General features: G+C 58.1%; 1 protein-coding gene across 5 annotated transcripts in view; it reads left to right on the top strand.

Moving 5' to 3' along the window:
* SLC38A10 (solute carrier family 38 member 10) overlaps positions 1 to 15700 on the top strand; it is a 40641-nt gene extending 24941 nt beyond the window's left edge. Inside the window, exons 11-17 of one of the 5 annotated variants that reach the window (XM_040244804.1) lie at positions 3045 to 3201; positions 8419 to 8586; positions 8775 to 9227; positions 9765 to 9884; positions 11028 to 11051; positions 12755 to 12925; positions 13574 to 15700. In XM_040244804.1, the coding sequence (XP_040100738.1) occupies positions 3045 to 3201; positions 8419 to 8586; positions 8775 to 9227; positions 9765 to 9884; positions 11028 to 11051; positions 12755 to 12925; positions 13574 to 14619 (2139 nt within the window). In that variant the 3' untranslated portion in view covers positions 14620 to 15700. The remainder of the gene's footprint in view (positions 1 to 3044; positions 3202 to 8418; positions 8587 to 8774; positions 9228 to 9764; positions 9885 to 11027; positions 11052 to 12754; positions 12926 to 13573) is intronic. The other 4 variants (XM_040244808.1, XM_040244805.1, XM_040244807.1 and 1 more) reach the window with 4 other exon arrangements.
* Positions 15701 to 17714: the final 2014 nt, after the last annotated feature.

Below are 17714 nucleotides of genomic sequence, written 5' to 3'. Positions count from 1 at the left end.
GTGGATCCTTCTTCTGGGAGCAGCGTCTCTTTCTTGCAGAACTTTTGGGGGATGGGTGGGCATCCCTGTTCACACACGTGTGGCCCTCAGCCTTCCACACTTCATGGCAGAGCGGCGACCCGAGAGTTCTGGCCTCTTATGACCTTGGGGCCTACCGGATGCCTCAGGCCTTTGGTGGGGCTGGGGGTCTGTGGTCAGTGTATACTGGTCATGGCTGCCCCAGGGACTTGGCCAACACCTGTGCCCTTTGCAGAGTTGGGCCCAAAGGACTTCACTGTGGCTTAGAGGTAAAGAATCCCCCTGCAGTGCAGGAGACCCAGGTTTGATCCCTGAATGGGGAAGATCCCCTGGAAGAGGAAATGGCAACCACTTCAGTGTTCTTGCCTGGGAAATCCCGTGGACAGAGGAGCCTGGCGGTCTGCAGTACACAGGGTCACAAAAGAGGCAGGTATGACTTAGCGACTAAACAGAGTCCGGCCCACCTGGAGCATCTGCCATGGGGGCCGTGTTCCTGCCCTGGTGCGGACTGTCACCTCCCAACACGTGCCTGCTGGCAGACGTGATCTGGTCACTGCAGCAGCACCGCCCGTGGACCTCGATTCCCTTGGTGTCAGGCATGGCCCTCCCACCTCCTCACTGATGCCGGACTGGCATTAATCCTCTGCTCTCTTCAAGCTGGGGTGGCTTTGGCTCCCCTGCCTGGGGGTTTTCATGGACCTGTGGTGTTTCTTTAAAAGAAAGGGTTAGAGTGGAGAGCTGGGATCTGTTATAACTGCTCTGGTGGGGCCAGCGGGCTGCTCACGCTTAAGACAGTGGTCGGCTGACGAGTACCCCACAGAACCCTGGGCAGCTCAAATGCCAGGTGTGTCAGGGGACGAGGGGGTTCCCAGCAAAGGGTGGGGTGGAGACAGCTGCTGGGTAGGGGAGCAGAGGTGGGTGTCTTCATGGACAAGGTGGAGACAGGAAACACACTTTGCTGGTGGGGTCATGAGATGTCTGGGCCGGAGGCAGAGACAGGTGTGTGTGTGGCTTCCTGGCTCCCTGCAGGCTCTTCTTTGTAAGTTGAACTTGTAAGTTGACACTTTCTTGGCCTTTTTTAGCTTGCTGTCTTCCAGCGTTGATGGAGTTAACGTTTTTTATTTTGTGTGTGATTTGTTTCTTTAAGGCCAGAAAGCCGAGGGTTGAAATAAATCATTCAAAGCCATGGATGAAATGTTGCCTTTGGCTTGTCGGTCTCCCGTGGAATGTTCAGTGATGTCCCTGTAAAAATAACCCAACACAGAAACGACCAACCAACTGTCTTCATCTCTGTGTCAAAACCATTTCGGGGGCTGCCCAAATCAGGGCCTGGAGGGGACGGGCTTCTGTTGGTGAAGCCCAGGCTCACCTGGTTCTGTCCTGGGGGCCGTGCTGGAGCTCCCCTCCCGCTCTGGCCAGCCTCGCAGGCAGAGCCACTTCGGCCGTTTGAGTGCTTCAGTAGGGTGCTCACTCGGTCTTGCCCTCGTCCTGTCGTTGCCACGGGGTCCAAGGTGGGACATGAAGTTATTTTCTCAGCTGTCAGCTAAAGAAATACAAGATGCAAGGGATTTAAAGTTTCTTTTTTATGTTTAAAAAACTACTTTGGTGGTGTCTGCTGTTGCTTCTCGAACCTTCCCTTTGTGATGAGCGGGTGTAACGTGTTGCTCTTTGAACTCACAGCTGAAGCTGGCATCCACATGTTTTCAAGAAAATTATTTGAAGTGGGGGACAGGAGTCAGGAGCTCTTGACCCCACGCTGTGCTCAGTGTTGCTCAGACACCAGGGGCTCAAACCCAACAACATCCCCACGTGCACCTGACTGAGGCTGGCTGGTGGTCAGTACCAGAGGGGCACTGACCAGGCTTCTCTGAAGCATCACGGACCCTGGAGCATGGCCAGCATTTTGCCTCTGTGAGCCCCAAACCAGCTCAGTGTTTCCAGAGTGACAGTGGAGAAAATAGACTTTCTCTCTGAGGTTCTCCACGTTGGTTGGCATCCGCCTTCAGGAGCACAGGGCCTTTCTTTCTGTCCAAAATCTTTCTTCTGCAGTTGTATTGAGCCTGGGAAAGTCTCACTGGTTCTTTTGAACTGATATTTTTTTAAAGAGTCAACATGCCTTTCAGGAAAGGTTTGAGTTCTGGCTCTGAGAGTGCATGGAGGTTGGTTGCGGGGTTCCCCAGCTCCTCGGGCAGGCCGCCTTGTGGCTCTTCTCCGAGGAACCAGAAGTTACTGCTCCCTGGGGAGAGCCAGGTGGGCCAGGCCGGGAAGGGCAGAACGAGCTGCGCCCACTGCCGTCACAGCGGAAGTCACATGGAGAGCATCGGTGGGCATGGTTCCCGTCCTGAGTTGCTGAGGGCAGCACTTAGGATCAGCCTCGGGGCCATCACAGGAGGGACGGGGTGGGGACAAGCCCTCTCAGTGAGCAGCAGCGCATCCAGCTCAGCTTGCTGGGTAGCACCGATGGGCACCGACTGCCAGAGGGGGCGAGGAGCCACCTCCTCACAGCTGTCCCTCTGTGCCCTGCAGCTGCCGCCATGTCTAGCCTGCTGAGTGATGTTGGGACTAGTCATTGGTCGCCGGGCACCCAGAGGCCTGGGCCCTCTGCTGGGTGAGGGAGTGGGACAAGCAAGAGCCCACTTTAAGCCGGGTTGAGGCCTTGAGATTCTTGCTCTTCTGGTGAGAACCATCAAGGGGCCCAATCTCTGCAGCAGTAGGTGTGGGCATATATGGCTGCCAGGCTCTCCAGGCTGCCTGGTTGGTGGGCCGGAGTCTCTCTGGCCAGCAGGCCCCTCCCTGTCACACTCATGCCCCTGCTGCCTTCAGGCTCCCTCACACCCAGCCCCGTCCCCCAGCCCCCTTGCCAAGCGGCTCCTGCGGACGTGGCCCACGATTCTGTCACATTGATGAGCTAGTGACCAGTGGTTAGCGTGGTTGGGGCCTCTGTGGGCTATACCCCACCCATAGGAAGGGCAGGGGCCCCGGGACTGCGTGACTCCTTTAGCTCTTGGGGTATTTGTCTCATCCAGGTGGTGCTCTGGGTCGGCCTGGGCATCCTGGTGATCAGCACGCACACCACCCTGTCCGTGAGCCAGGAGACCCCCATGGACTTGGCAAAGGAGGCTGAGGGTGGCAGGCTTGGAGAGGCCGCAGGCGCAGTGAAGGTAGAGGCAGCCCAGCTCCCAGGTACGTGGCTCCCAGGTATGCACACGGGCCCGCAGCCTTCTCAGCGTCACCGTGGTTCATGGGGATGCAGTCATCACTTTCCAGGCTGTCTCACCTGCCCAGCTGCCTCCGGCCTATCCAGGTGATGGAGGGGGCAGGGGGGCTTCTGGGGGCTGCTGTGTGCAGCCACGTGCACGCGCCGCCTGCGTGTGGGGACAGGCTGAAGACAGCAGGGCGGAGGTCTCAACCCTTCCCCCACCCCCGTTCAGAGCACCAGCAGGTGAGTGAGCTTGCAGGTGTCACTCAACGTTTGCCTGTAGTAAGGATGTAAATTTTTTTTTTTTTTTTTTTTTTTTTAAGGATGTAAATTTTAAGCCAGATTTTCTTGGACCGAGTCAGTGATGCCCCTCAGCTTTGTTCCCGGCCTTCTGCTGGTCGATTCCAGGTCCCTGTGGGTGGTGATGACTGAGAAGCCCAGGTGGGAGTACTGGTCTCCCCGCCTACTCTGAGTGACAGAAGGAAAGCTCCCGAGGGCTGTCCAGGGAGGCAGGTGTGTCCACGGAGGTGCTTGCGGGGCTGGGCCGCCTGTGGTCGGAGGCTCGGCCCTCTCGGACATGTTGCTGTCTCTGTTCCAGACTTACCTGTCTGTGCTCAGAGAGCGCCTGCAGTTATAGCACCCCACACCAAATTCCTACAGAAGACCAGTCTCTCCTGGGGCTTTTAGGGGAGCCCTGAGGCCAGAGTAATGGGGCATGCTCTCCTCTGCCTTCCTCGGATGGTGAGGGCCAGCAAGAAGACGCCCCCTTTGGGAGTCCCCAGCAGAGAGGACCCCTGGGGATAACGGCGCTCCGCAGAAATGTTAATTGGAGTGGTCAGAAACAGGTTGGGTGTCGCCACAGTGGTTGCACGGATTCAGTAACTTGGACGGAAAAACGCTTCCTGGAGGAGGGAGGGAGATGGCGCCCCTCCACCCCTGTTAGCAGCCCCACCGGGTCTCTCACCCCCGGGGGTCCTGGCCCCTGGTGCTCTGGGGATGCCCCCAGCAAGACGCTACTCGGACACTGGTTTCACGTCTCAGCTGGCTGCCGGCCCGCCCGGTAGTGGGCTTCTTGGCATCAGTTGACACAGCCGGCACCGGGCTGCCTGTCCCCATGGCGCTGGGCGGCCTCCAGCCCACTGCCGGCGCGAGCAGCTGCATCCTGTCGGGGAGGTGGGCCCCGGGCTCACCTGGAGCCGCTGTGGCCACATCTGGTTTCCATTTCTTCCACGAGTCTGTAACAAACACACGGCCCCTCTCGGAACCACATGCCGTTTGTTTAACTCAAGTCTCCGTGTTTCTCGCCCCCGGCCTCCCCGTCATTGATGAGTTGCCTCGTTGAAGCAGAGTTGGGCTCGTGGGGCCTGGGCCGCGCGCCCCACAGCCGTCTGCGCATCAGCGTGTGAGGCAGGTTTATTGTTCTCTTTGATGCTGAAGAGCCCAAAACAGAACCAACTTTCCCCAGAGCCCGAGCTGGGCTTCGGACTGAGGGAGTCCTGCCCTCCTGGGGACACACGGGCCTGGCCACCCCCAGCCTGGTGCTCCCAGGAGGCACAGGGCCTGTGACACGCCTGGTGTGGACAGAAGAGGTGGGCAGGCCTTCAGGAAAGGCTAGGAGGCCACTCACCGTGAGGCTGGCGGCCCCCTCGCGGGTCTGGCGAGTGGGTTTGGAGTTCGTGCTCTTCAGCTCCTCCTCTGAGCGTGGCCTCATCCCGTTTCTTCCTCTCCCTCCCAGCCTGCGGCTTCTCTCGGTGTCAGGAGCCGCCTTGGCCACACACCTCGTACAGCTTGTCTGTCCCCCAGCGGGGACCTGGCCCTGCTTCTGCTGGGTGGGAAAGAATGGGAAGGGCCCAGACGGGGCCTGTGGGCAGCAGCATGCTGGTGCAGGGACACAGCAGGCAGAGGGTGGTCACAGGCCTGAGTGGGAGCTCGCCCTCCCCCATCTCCTTCCCAAGTTTCTCTTCTGAGGACGCGTCCCTTGTGCTGCTATGCTGGGCGCTGGTGCACACGGGCAGGAAAGCGTCTGACCGCCTGCGACTGATGCCAGCGTGCCCGTGGGGAGGGGCAGTGTGCCTGGCTGCAGGCCTGCCTCCCTCCTTGGTCTCCGCCAAGAAGGAGCAGTTAACACCCCTGTGCCGCGTGACTTCTCAGTTTTTCTGCCTGTGTGTCAGACGCGGCTGTGAGCTTGTCTCACCGGCACTAAGATAACCATGCCAGCCGCAGCCGAATCTGGAAGGACTCCTCAGGGGAAGGAGGGGTGCTGCCTCCCGTGTCCAGCCCTGAGGGACCGGCCCATGGCTCCTCCACCTGCTGCCCGTGGGCAGACGTACCCATCTGCAGGAGGGTGTGATGAGTGAGCCAGACGGGGCCACCCAGCCACCCAGTTGGGGCTTTGGGTCCAGGGACCCATTGGGATTCCTGCACATCCAATAGAGTGTGCTAGACAGGGTTTCCCTTGCTGCCTGAGTCAAGAAGAGCAGGGGTTCCCAAGTAGACTTTCCCACAGCAGCAGTGAGGGAGGCACTTCGAAGGTTGTCAGGAAAGGTACTCAGAAGCAGCACCTGGCCTTTTTAAAGGACTGTTGGTGGCTGCTCCTGCTCTCTGCATGGCCCTGGGGTCCCTTGCATCTCCTGAATTTGGGGTTTACTTCCAATCAACAGGGATTCCATTTGTGGAACTCAGGTGTGATTTTTAAGAGACACTTTACTTTTGTGCTTAGCAGTCAGAGGACTGCTTCCATCTTCACTGATCACAGGATACAGAGAGATGCCTCCAGACTCAGAATGGGGTCCTGCAGGGGAGAGTCGAGGAAGAGGAGCCCCTGGCCCTGACCCTGTCTTCCGAGGTGGAAGTAGTCTCGAAGGCAGATTCTCGTTGCTGTGGACAGGCCTGTTCTGGATGTCGTACCCCAAAACGGCCGCATGTTCCCAGGTTTCAGACCTGTGGTTGTCTGTCTGAGCACCGAAGAATTGATGCTTTTGAACTCTGGTGTTGGAAAAGACTCTTGAGAGTCCCTTGAACTGCAAAGAGATCCAACCAGTCCATCCTAAAGGAAATCAGTCCTGAATATTCATTGGAAGGACTGATGCTGAAGCTGAAACTCCAATTCTTTGGCCACCTAAGGCAAAGAACTGACTCATTTGAAAAGACCCTGTTGCTGGGAAAGATTGAAGGCAGGAGGAGAAGGGAACGACAGAGGATGAGATGGTTGGATGGCGTCACCGACTTGATGGTCATGAGTTTGAGTAAACTCCGGGAGTTGGTGGTGGACAGGGAGGCCTAGTGCACAGCAGTCTACAGGGTTGCAAAGAGTTGCACACGACTGAGCGGCTGAACTGAACTTGGGTCCTGTGTCTCCCTGAGCCAATCACAGAACCACCTGGTGTCCACACTAGACGAGTAACTGTTGGCCAACAGTCTTCCCAGGAGCTCCTGGTAGGAGCACCATCAGGAGGGTCTGAGTGTGGATGGGGCCAGGCAGTTTAGAAAGGTCCCCGCCCAGCAGAACTGAGGCAGACATGGAATTTCCCTGCGTGGTGCCCACTTTGGGGAGTGGAGGCCACAACCTTGAGGCTGAGAGGAGGCCCTTCCAGGCTGAGGCGCCCTCTGCTGGCTACTCCCTCTGATTTGGTGCTGCCTCCTCCCTCTGATTTGGTGCTGCCTCTGGAAGGTGAAACAGGCCAAGCCCCTGCCTGGCCTTCATCCTTCCCTGGGTTGACCACCCTGGGTGAGTGTGGGCTGTTCTTCAGTTGCTAATTAGGAAGTTTGGTGTTAGTTTTACTGTGGCCCAGAGGCATTGCTGGCAAACTGTCCTCACGAGGAGCTCTGGTTTGTTTTAGAAAGCACTGTGTCCAGTGCCGAGGACAGCTGCGAAGTGCCCAAGGCCCGGCTGCTGTGGGCAGGGTGGCCACATTGTGGACCCATGCCCCTTGCTCACCCGAGTCCCCCGGTCATTCCTTTGCCTGATGATGGATAGATTTTGAGTTGGTCCTACAACATGATGGAGATATTTGTTTTGTTGTAATTTTCCTTCCCTTCCTGGCCCTCTGTCTTAACTTGGTCTTCCACTAGACAGCACTTCTTGATTTTGACCCCCAGGGGCCTCTGGGGGCTGGGGACAGGGGTGTTACCTGTGGTGTGGAGCAGACACCACACACTCATGCGAATCAGTCGCTTGATTGAACTGTGGAGTCCTGCGTCCTGCTCCTGCCCAGCGCCATCCCCCCTCTGCTTTGGATACTAAACCTCAGCTGCTGCAGGTGACCACCAGCGAGTATGGCAGGTCAGCCCAGGTCCCTTCTCCTCTGGGGGAAGGAGCAAGCCCGCCTGACTGTCGTGAATCCCCCCAGAGCCCCCCTTTGGGGGTCCCACGACTGCGGGGGGTTCCGCCTCCCCTCTTGCAGGCAGCTTGTGCCCTGAAGGCAGAAAGCGGTTGCTTCGGGCCACTGGGATGAAATGACTCTTTTTAAACCTTTTTTTCCCTTCCAGATAGTGTTTTAGTTTCTGCCACTTTTGCCTAACAGGTAGAGAGTGGTTTTGTTCATGGAGAGAGTTTCTTAAGGGGCTCCATTTGGGCCACCCTCGTGGCCCTCTCCCCGAGGGCCCGCTGTGACTGAGCTGTTGGGCTTCCGGGAGGATGAGGAGGCCTGTGGGATACAGGTGTGTGTAGGAGGCCAGCTTTGTGGGCTGTGCCTCTTTCTCACTTTCCTTTTGATAGGAATTTTTACTTCTGCAGCAAGAAGTTGACAGAATTGCAAATCAACCTCCCATAGGCATTTTCCTTAAGCATTTCTCTCCGCCCCTTCCCCCTTGACCTTCAGTGAGGGGTTGGTTGGGCTTAGGGAGGGTGATTGTACCCAGGAGGGATGATGTTGGGCGCTTACTGTTCCCAGGCCTCAAATGGTGGGTTCGTGCTGCCACCTGGTGGTGATGGTCAGCTTTATGCGGGGTATCGTTCTTCTGCACCCAGTTAGGTGTAAATTGCATTTTGACATATTTTTGTTATGAATACACATGAAAAATGACAGTTTTCTGTGCTACTTAGCTGCTAATGATTGAACAGGAAAAAAAAATAACTGCTTAGGCTCTGCCATTCAACTGGGAAATGTGATTACAATCCAGAGAAAACCGCCCAGTTGCCGTGCTGATTGGCGGTGTAGCCATGTGGAAACACCGCTCAATTATCTGTGCCGTGCTTACAGGCCAGAATCCAATTGTGGACGTGGCTGAGGACGGCCGAGATAAGCCGAAGCTGCCAAATGAGAAAGATGAGATGGAGCAGGCCCAGATTAAGGGCCCCATGAATGTGCCCCCAAGGGAAGAGGCCAAGGAGAAGCAGGAGGCGGCACAGCTGGATCGCCCTGGTCAAGGTGCTACGACTGCCTGGGTGGGGGTGTGGGGGGCTGTGTCCATGGGGGCGGGACCTCAGCTGGACATCAGTCATGTGGTTGGTTGGTTCACAGACTTGAAGAGGGAAAGCTGCCCTGGGAGGGAAGGCTGAGTCACCCCCCTCCCCCATCCCCACCCCTGCTCCCCAACATCGTCCGTCTCCTTCCAGGAGTTGCAGTACCTCTGGGCGAGGCCCACCGTCATGAGCCCCCTGTGCCTCATGACGAGGTGGTAGTGGATGAAGGTCAAGACCAAGAAGGACTGGAGAAGGAGCGGCCATCCAAACACATGGATGAAAGGGCCCTGGGGGGCAAGGGTCAAGTGGTACCACCCCTGCTGGATTCAGGACGAGAGAGACCCAGACAGGACCAGGCTTTGGAGGCAGTGGGCGGTCTTCCCAAAGATTCCCAGAAGGTTCCAGAAGAAAATGGTCAGCCAGCCAATGAGCCTGTGAAGGAGGACCTGGGGCTGGGCGACAGGGGCGTGCATCCAGGGCCCCAGGCAGTGCTCCCTGAGGGGCAGGACGTCCCGGTGGCAGGCGCACGGGCCAGAGCAGACGGTGCCTTGCTGCCTGGCCATGCCGTGGGGCCCATGGGCAAGCCGGAGGAGAAGAAAGAGCCTGGTGGGTGTAGGCTCCATCCTTGCGGGGCCTGGGAGAGGCTGGGGACAGGGCAGGAGACACTGACCATCCTCCCTTCTGTCACACTGCCTTTCTTTTCTTGCGAGATGAGCTTGTGTGTGTAGCAGCCCTGATGCAGCTGTCGGGGCTTGGCAGCTCCTCTGACATTTGTCACACACTTGTTCGCCAGACCCGTAAGCGCCAGGTGCTGAGCTGCTCCTGCATGTCTGGGCCCACACGGGGCACGGCGCGGGCCTGACGGGCAGCTCCTTGTTAAGCGCCATCTCAGAGCTACTGAGGATGGTCCCCGCATGCTAATTGATGAAGCTAGTTGACACTGGCTCCCTGCCACCAGACTGTGAGATGTTAAATATTGTTTTTTTATTACCTCCCTGGTACTCATCAGGTTGAATATACAGTACCAGGGAGGGAGGGCCAACGTGGAGGGTGATTTTAGGAAATATCGGCCTCCTCCTCGTCGCCCCTCTACCTTCTTCTGAGTTTTCCTGCAAGCCTCCTGAGTCTTTGCCTTGCGTGCAGGTGCGAAGGCTCCCCTCCCGGAGGAGAAGCCAGGCCCGGGGGCAGCGCCGCAGGCAGAGCCGCGAGAGCAGAGGACCGAGGAGGGCCAGGGCGGGGAGCAAGCCGGCAGCAAGCTGGAGGGTAAGGCCTTTGCTTTCTCCCTGCATCCTCCCAAGGCCTGGAGATACTGCCGCTTCCTTCTGGAAGTGGAATGTGGCCGAGGAAGAGACACAGGAGCCTGTTGTCTTGCCAGTTTCCTGTTGAGGAAAGATCTTAAATAGCTCCCCTGCCAACTAACAGCCTTCTCTCTTCCCTTTTCACTTCCCTAGGAATGTGTTTCTCTTCTTTTCTCCCCCGTTTAGAAAAAAAAACAACAAACCTGTCACTGTCCCGTGACTTTCTATTCCCGTTTGTATCTCATTTCAAAATAGACACGTTAATATTTCCAACAAGCTGGCCAGGTGTGGGGGGCATTAGCGAGGGTGGGAGGGCCGGTGGCTCTCTGCTACCTTAGCTCCCCTGCCACTGTGGCAGCAGCCCCCGCCCCGTCTTACTGGGGCTGGGTGGGGACCTTTGTACCCAGCTGTGGTGAAGACCTAGCACCTGTCCCAAAGCGAAAGCTCGTTTAATCTTTTCTCTCCAGTGAACAAAACTTGCTCTGCACCCTCCTCCAGACCTTCGTGCCCGTTTTGGGGTGCTTCTCGCTCTCTGCTTTTGATGCCCCACTCCTCACAGCCCCACCTGGTCAGGCACTGCCCTGCACTAAAGTAGGTGGTGGCAGCTCTCCCAGCAAATGATCTCTCTTCTGGTTTCTTTGGTCCCCACCTGAGACCCCGTGGGGTCACCCTATTTGCTAGCAGTGTCCACAGAGCAGCCCCCCGGTGTTTCACTGTGTGCTCTGAGAGTCTGGGTCTGTACGTGGGGATCATGGTTCCGTACTCAGGTGGGTTCATGGGATGCTCATGCCTTGCTGCCCCACGAGCTGCTTCCCAGAAGGTCCTGCAGCCTCGGGATAGCCGGCCCAGAGCACCAGGCCCAGGAAGCCAGCCGAGCCTCTGCACGCAGAGGCCAGGAAGGCAGAGCTGAAGGTCATGGGGTTTCCTGTAGCTCGGATGCCGTGGAGTTCTGCATGTTGCTGTCTTTGGTTTCAGTCTGTTTACTGGTCCTGGTCCTTACAATCTGTTACCTAATCCTGTTTGATTCTTTGACTTTTTCTTTTCTGAAAAGAACTTTGATGGTTTCCTATTCTGCCTTTCTCCAAACGCCTCTCAATGGGATGCACAGCTGAAATCAGAAAGATGGTGGCAGGTAGGCGTCGGGAGGAGCATCACAGTGAAGGTTTCTGTGGGGGTTTAAAGACGAGACAGCAGACAGTGTGAACACTGAGCCCGGTAGTGCCTTGCATGGGGTCAGAGCCCAGGATCCACACGTGGTCTGTCCCCCAACTGGGCTCAGCCGCAGCCCCTCAGGTGGGGTCCCCCCTGATGCCCCAACCTGCTCGCTTCTAGTCCACATGCCCTGGTGCCCCTTAGCCCCACTGGGGCTCCGCCGTGGGGCGCCACCACAGGACAGCCAGGTGGAGCCTGTAAGCACCCGGGCACTCCCAGAGACGGGGCGGGGCCTGTGTGTGAATTCCACCGTGTGCATGGCCTGGTATTAATGTGCTCTGCACGTGTGTTAATATCTGTGCAGCTCTCATCCCATCCATGAGTCTGCTCCCTGTGGTCCTGGTGGGCCGAGCAGTTGTACACGGAGCTCCGGCTGGGGGCTCACTTTATCACCTCCATTCTGCTTCCCATCTGTCCCATTTTGCTTCTGGCTGGACACGGCGCACTTCTCCCCGACCCCAGCCTTGGGCTAGGGCTAGTCCTCCGAGGAGCCAGTGAGTTAGGGGGCCTGCTCTTTAGGAACCCTCCCTTGGGGACAGGTGGTGTTGGGAGCATGGTCATGGTAGAGGGAGCTGGTCTGGAACTCTGGGATGGCGCTGTGCACTTCCCTTGTCTAAAGGGGGTGTGGGGAGCCCCGAGATGATCCACAGAATGTAGGCTTTCTCAGGCAGGTGTCTTGGTCACCTTAGGATGTCTGGATGTGTGTCTGGTGGAGAGCAGGGGGCTGGATCACCTGGGCTGGCCAAGGGACCCATCCTCCGCGTGCTTAGCCTCAGCATGTTCTTCATGGGCACTGGCCTCTGGTGGGGAGCCATAGCAGTCCCTGGGAGAAGGCCAACCCTGCCCTGTTCTGGGGGGGGTCACAGGTCACTGCTGGGGAGGACAGGCCAGCACACCTGCATGTGCCCAGCATGGGGGCCCCTCGCTGGGATGTTAGCTCTCGCCACTCCCAAAATGTTCTCCTTTCTTCGGATTTGAGCTTTTCCATCTGACAACCTGTACAGTTACATCATCTTTCAAAGCTTCCTGTTTAAAGACACGTATTATAAAAGTTCCTTAAGCCTGGACTGCTGGCTCTACAGAGCTGACCCAGTGCTGACGTGTTTGCAGTGCGTTATGAGCTTTCCACACCCAAGGTATTCAGCCTTGGGGCCTCTTCTCGGTCCACAGTCTGTGGGGGCCCTTCCTACACACACCTGCTGCAGCTGGCCTGCTCCCAGCTCACCTGGCGCTCCTTCCCTGCCAGCTGCAGCCAGCTTCCTGGGGGAGGCGGGGCCGGCGGGAGCACTGGCATAGCCTTCTCACTGAGGTCCCAGCTCTTGTCACTGCTGAAGGGGAAGATGGTTCTGTTTGTCTTTCAAATTCTCTCCTTGGAGGAAGCTTTCTTAAAAAACCAATGTTCTTTTTTAGAATAATTGATAGTTCGAGTCACCAGCCCAGATCACTGTCATCTGTGGTTACAGCGTGTGGGTGCTGGCTCAGCTGGGTAGAGGGGAGTGCCCAGGTGTCCAAGGGAGGGGCCCACAGGCCACCTTGGGCTCCCTGCATGCATCATACTGCCCTCAGCCCAGCCAAGCGCCTTTGTAGGCCCCAGGCTCTGACCGCGTGTGTTTTCTGCACCAGAAGCCGGCCGGGCGGAGATGCTGGACCACGCCGTCCTATTGCAAGTGATCAAGGAACAGCAGGTGCAGCAGAAGCGCCTCCTGGACCAGCAGGAGAAGCTGCTCGCGGTGATCGAAGAGCAGCATAAGGAGATCCACCAGCAGAGGCAGGACGGCCAGGAAGGCGAGGATGGCAAGTCTGGGGGAGGGAGGGGGAGAGGGGCTGGGCAGGCCCGGGGGTGGTTGCTGCACCCGCTCAGGGAAGAGGGGTTGTCACTTTTTGAAAAGAATTGTGCTTGTTTATGTATGTGTGTGTTTATTTGTGGCTGTGCTGGGCCCTCATTGCTGCACGGGCTTTTCCTAGCTGCAGAGAGCGGGGCTGCTCTCCCATTGTGGCACGCTGGCCTCTCCTGTTGCAGAGCACAGGCTCTAGGCAGTGGTTGCAGCACGTGGGCTCAATCATGGCTCCTGAGCTCGAGAGCACAGGCTCAGTGCTTGTGGTGGATGGGTTTGGTTGTTCCACATCACGTGGTATCTTCCTAGATCAGGGATCAAACCCATGTCTCCTGCATTGGCAGACAGATTCTTTACCACTGAGCCACCAGGGAAGCCCAGGGGTTGTCCCTTAATGCATGAAAGCCAGAGTCTCCTGCCCCACCGTCTCCTGCTGCCCCCCATCCACGCTGGATCTGTGGCTCTGTGGTCTAGAGTCCTGCTGGGCGAATTTAAGCAGGTGTTTGTATTCCTTGATTGCTGGCAAGCTAGCTTCATTTAGTCACTGCGTCGGTAGCTTCTGCTCGGTAGCTTCTGTAGCTAAATAGGTGCCTGACTTCATTTGCAGTGGACGTACAGCCTGAGTTGGGGGTGGCCGCACCCAGAGGTAAGGAGCAGGAGGTCCACGACGCGGGGATGGCGGAGCATCCCCCGCCGCAGCCTGTGGAAGTCCTGCCCGGCGCTCCTGGGCATCCCCCCGCTCCTCCTCAGGGGCACAGCCAGCGCTCCGTGGAGGAACCTGAGGGGGCAGCGGGCAGAGCCCCAGCTGCACCTCCCGGCGGTGCTGACCCGCAGCCCTGGGCAGCTCCGGCTGAGCCAAGGGAAGGCCGGCAGGGCTCTGTGCCTGAGGCTGAGGGCGCTGGCGTGCAAGAGCGGCTCCCTGTGCTGGAGCCTGCCAGGGTGCCCGGGAGCCCAGAGCAGCATGGGGCTGGGGATGTCCCCGGGCAGAGTCAGGATATTTTTGTTGGAGGCGCCCATGAGAAGAAGAAACCTGGGAAGGAGGCAGCAGCTGCTGGTGTGCACACTCAGGAGGCAGATGTGCCGGGGGTAGGGGCAGCGATTGGGGCCCCTCAGGTAAAGTCCCAGCAAGCGAGCCGAGACCGGGCACCTGGAGGCAGGTTGGGGGTAGCAGCCCCCCAGGCCCAGGTTGTGTTACATCAGCTGGAACACCGGGCCGACCCAGCTGGAGGACAGGGCGGACGGCAGGGTGGTCATGCGGAGATGAGGAAGGAGGCCCCCGGCAGGGATCATGTGCCTGCTACCCGGGAGAACACCGCCGGCCAGGAGCCCGAGCAGAGGCCAGACCCTGAGCTCGGGCCCAAACCCGCCATACCTGGAGATCAGAAGCTGGACAACGCCAAACCCAACCGGGACTTGAAAGTCCAGGCCGGCTCCGACCTTCGGAGGAGACGGCGGGACGTAGCTCCTCTGGCAGAGGCAGGGCCGGCCCCGAAGGACAGGGTCATCATCAGCTTCAATTCACTGCCCGGCGTGCAGGTCAATGACCTCCGCAGCGCCCTGGAGACCCAGCTGCACCAGGCCGCTGGGGGCGCCCTGCGGGTGGTCCCAGGCCGCCAGATCAAACAGCTGCCTGGGGCCCTGGAGGAGCCCTGAGCCCCACTAAGGCCAGGGTGCTCTGGTCAGCTGGTGAACCTGGACCACGGTGCGTGCCAAGCCCCAGAAGTCAGGCCCAGGGTGGAGTGACGGCTCTGCAACTGCGGCCACTTCCAGGTTGACTCTCATGATTCAGCTCCCTTCCTGCAGCCTTGAGGAAAAACAGCCGCTCCCTGAGACCAGGAAACACGACCTGCCACCTCCTGTGTGGCTGTGGGAGCCACTGGGGTTCAGGTGGAGATGTTGGGGCTCTGAGTGCTAACTGCAGCCCTGGCCCCCTGGCTGCCATGAGAGGCAGTGTTATCCCGAACTTTAATTCCTTTTTGATGTTCTCTGTGACTGTCAGTACAAAGCCTGAATAAATGCTTCTGGCTTCACCCCGTCTCACAGCAAATGCTGCGTCAAGTCTGAGAGGCTGCACAGGCCTGTGGGTCCAGCCGCCTCTGCCCTGGCGCTCTGCTCTGCATGCTTCGGTCTGCCAATCGAGTGGTTGTGAGATTTAAAAAGTAAAACAGACCACTGCTGTCTGGTTGGTGCCGCGGTGAATCACCCAAAGGCTCTCATGCCACAGACCGAAGCCGTGACCATGAAACCTGGGTTCCAGGCCCAGTGGGGAGGGGTGCACGGCCTCACTTCTCACTTCTTCCAGGGCAGCGTCTCCCCTGGGTTTGCACCCTCGGGACTCATTGGTTGGGAGGGTTTTTGTGGTGTTTTTTGTTGTACTTTGTTTCAAGGAGCAGGGAGGCCAGTGGTCATCTCCAACCTGGGCTGGTCAGCAGGTGGCCTGACATGCTGGGCTGTGCCCTCAAGAGCTTTGGGCCTTCACCTGCTCTGTGCTTTGGGCTGTGTGTGCCTTGTTCCCTGCTGGGGGTGGGGGCCGCTCCAGACCCTGCCCCAAGGGGTCCATGGCAGGGAGCCACTCACTGACCGCTAGCCAGGGCTGCCCAGGCCACGTGACAGCTCCAGCCTTGGTCTCCGCTCACCTCTCCCCTGTGCCTTTTGAAATGGTTTTATTATTTACTGTGATTTCTATGTCATCTTGAAGCCTCAAAATGAATAATAAAAGTAGAATCCTCTGGAAGCCAAGCTGATTCCCCACGAACCCTGGGCACTGCTCACACAGAGGGGAGCTCAGTGAAAGGCATCCGGGTCCCAGTGCTTCCTGCCCTCCATTCTTAACTAAAAATAATTCCAAGCAAACTGTACCGGCTGGAAGTTTCCCTCAGGTTGGAATACCGTTTGTTGTTTTGGGGTGGGATTGCGTGTCCAGCCCTCTTTACCTGAATCTCTCACCTTGACCCAGTGTTCTAGCCTCTGGATTTCTGCAAAGATAACTTCCTCCTCAGAGCAGGGCCACAGCCATCTGAGAGCAGTTCAGCCTCTGCCATCGCCTGCCATTCCCGCACCTCCACGCGCTCAGGGTCCTCTGTCCTGGTTAGTGCTTGTCTTCTCCTCCAGGTTCTCCGCTCCACTCCCCTCCCCAGTCCTCTCCTTCGGGAAAGCTCTGGGCAGACCTCTGGGTGGGGTCACCACGACCAGTACTGCAGGGAGCCATGAGGGCCCGGGAGACAGTGCCTTGCTTTCTGACCACAGGCCATCCCTCCAGCTGGGTCCCCTGGCTGGGAGATGTGGCCAGTGCAGCACACTGGGCCGCCAGGAGGGACCCCCTGTGCTGGCAGATACACTTGGCAGACACGAGGCCTGGATGGCCGAGGTGACTGGGACAGGGCCCTGTCTGTACTCCCGTTCTGGAATGGGGCCCCCAAGTCCAGCCCGGGGTGGGAAGAGGCCAAGGTCGAGGCTGGGTATGGCCTCCCGTGGTGCAGCTGAGCCCTGAGTCCGTGGCCAAGACAGGTGGCACCACACAGGGTGACTGCCTCCTGGTGACACAGCTGAAGCAGCAGCAGGAATGATTTTTCCTGCATCCTGACACAACTCGGTTGAATTCCCTCCCATAAACAGTTCTGAAGACAGGTTGAGTTTGGGGAGGGGAGCCGGGGAGGTCCACGAGCTGACTTCAGTGTGTGATAAGTGGCCCGGCCCAGCCAGTGGATCACGTCTGCAGCCCTGGACCTGAGATGTCGCTGGTGGCCTCATCTGCCCCCGTGAACTGGAATCTGAAACGATGTTAGGAGAGCACTGGGTGGGACAGTTCTGGAAGCGACCAGAGCGCCTGTGCACAGCAGAGATGCCAGAAGCTCTAGCCAGCAGGCTGCCAAAGTGCAGAGAGCACAGAGGGTCAGAAAGAGGCCATCCGGGGGCAGCATTCTCAGCAAGTCTGTTTTCCTGGCCCACTCCTCCCTCCTGCCCTCAGCCAATCTGAGGGGCCATAACCCCTGGCCGGGATGGGGTCATGTCAGTGATGTCTGGTCCTGAATTCCAGTGGTGACTGTGAAACATGACTGCCTAGCCAGCTAGTCTTTGAACAGTTCTACAGCCCTTGAGTGGCGTATGGCTCCCCTCCAAGGCTGCCCTGGGAACTGTGTTTCACTGGGATGATAGCTTGGAAATAAGGGGTTTCAGCACTTTGTGGGGGAAGTGGAGGAGCCTTTAAGAGGAAACAGCTCCAGGCCTCAGGGCACGGGTGCTCTGGGACAGCAGGGCCTCGGTGGAGCCAGAGGACAATGTGACCTCCACACCCTGGGGAAGGAGGCTCTGGGATGACATGCCCAGCAGGCAGCACTCAGGATGCCGAAATCTTCCTGGGTCCCACTGGGTCTCCCTGGAGCTCCAGCACGTGTGCTGCTGCGGCCTTACAAATCAGGATGAGGGGTGGGACCAGAGTGAGCAGGAGCCTGGCCAGGATGGACCTGGGCTCAGACTCCAGAGGCTGCGGAAGGGAGGGTGGAGCAACCCTATGGAGCAAGTCTCACAGGCACTGGGTTCCTAAAACCAGACCTTCCCTGGTTCTTCACCCCTTTGTCTGGAAGAGCAACCCCCACCTTTTTTTCTAAGTCAGAAAAAAACCCCATCAGTATCAGGTTCCTACAGCTCGGACTTTTCCCTCACGGTGTCACTGTTTTCTCTTTGGTGTGTGCTGTAACCTGGTAGTTACTTCTAGATGCTTCGCCAGACTCAGATGACATGCCTTTGGT

Source organism: Oryx dammah, unplaced genomic scaffold (assembly GCF_014754425.2).
Source record: "Oryx dammah isolate SB20612 unplaced genomic scaffold, SCBI_Odam_1.1 HiC_scaffold_8, whole genome shotgun sequence".
In the NCBI taxonomy this organism is placed as follows: Eukaryota; Metazoa; Chordata; class Mammalia; order Artiodactyla; family Bovidae; genus Oryx; species Oryx dammah.
The sequence above is the reverse complement of the archived record's forward strand: the minus strand, read 5'-3'. Positions and strand labels throughout refer to the sequence as shown.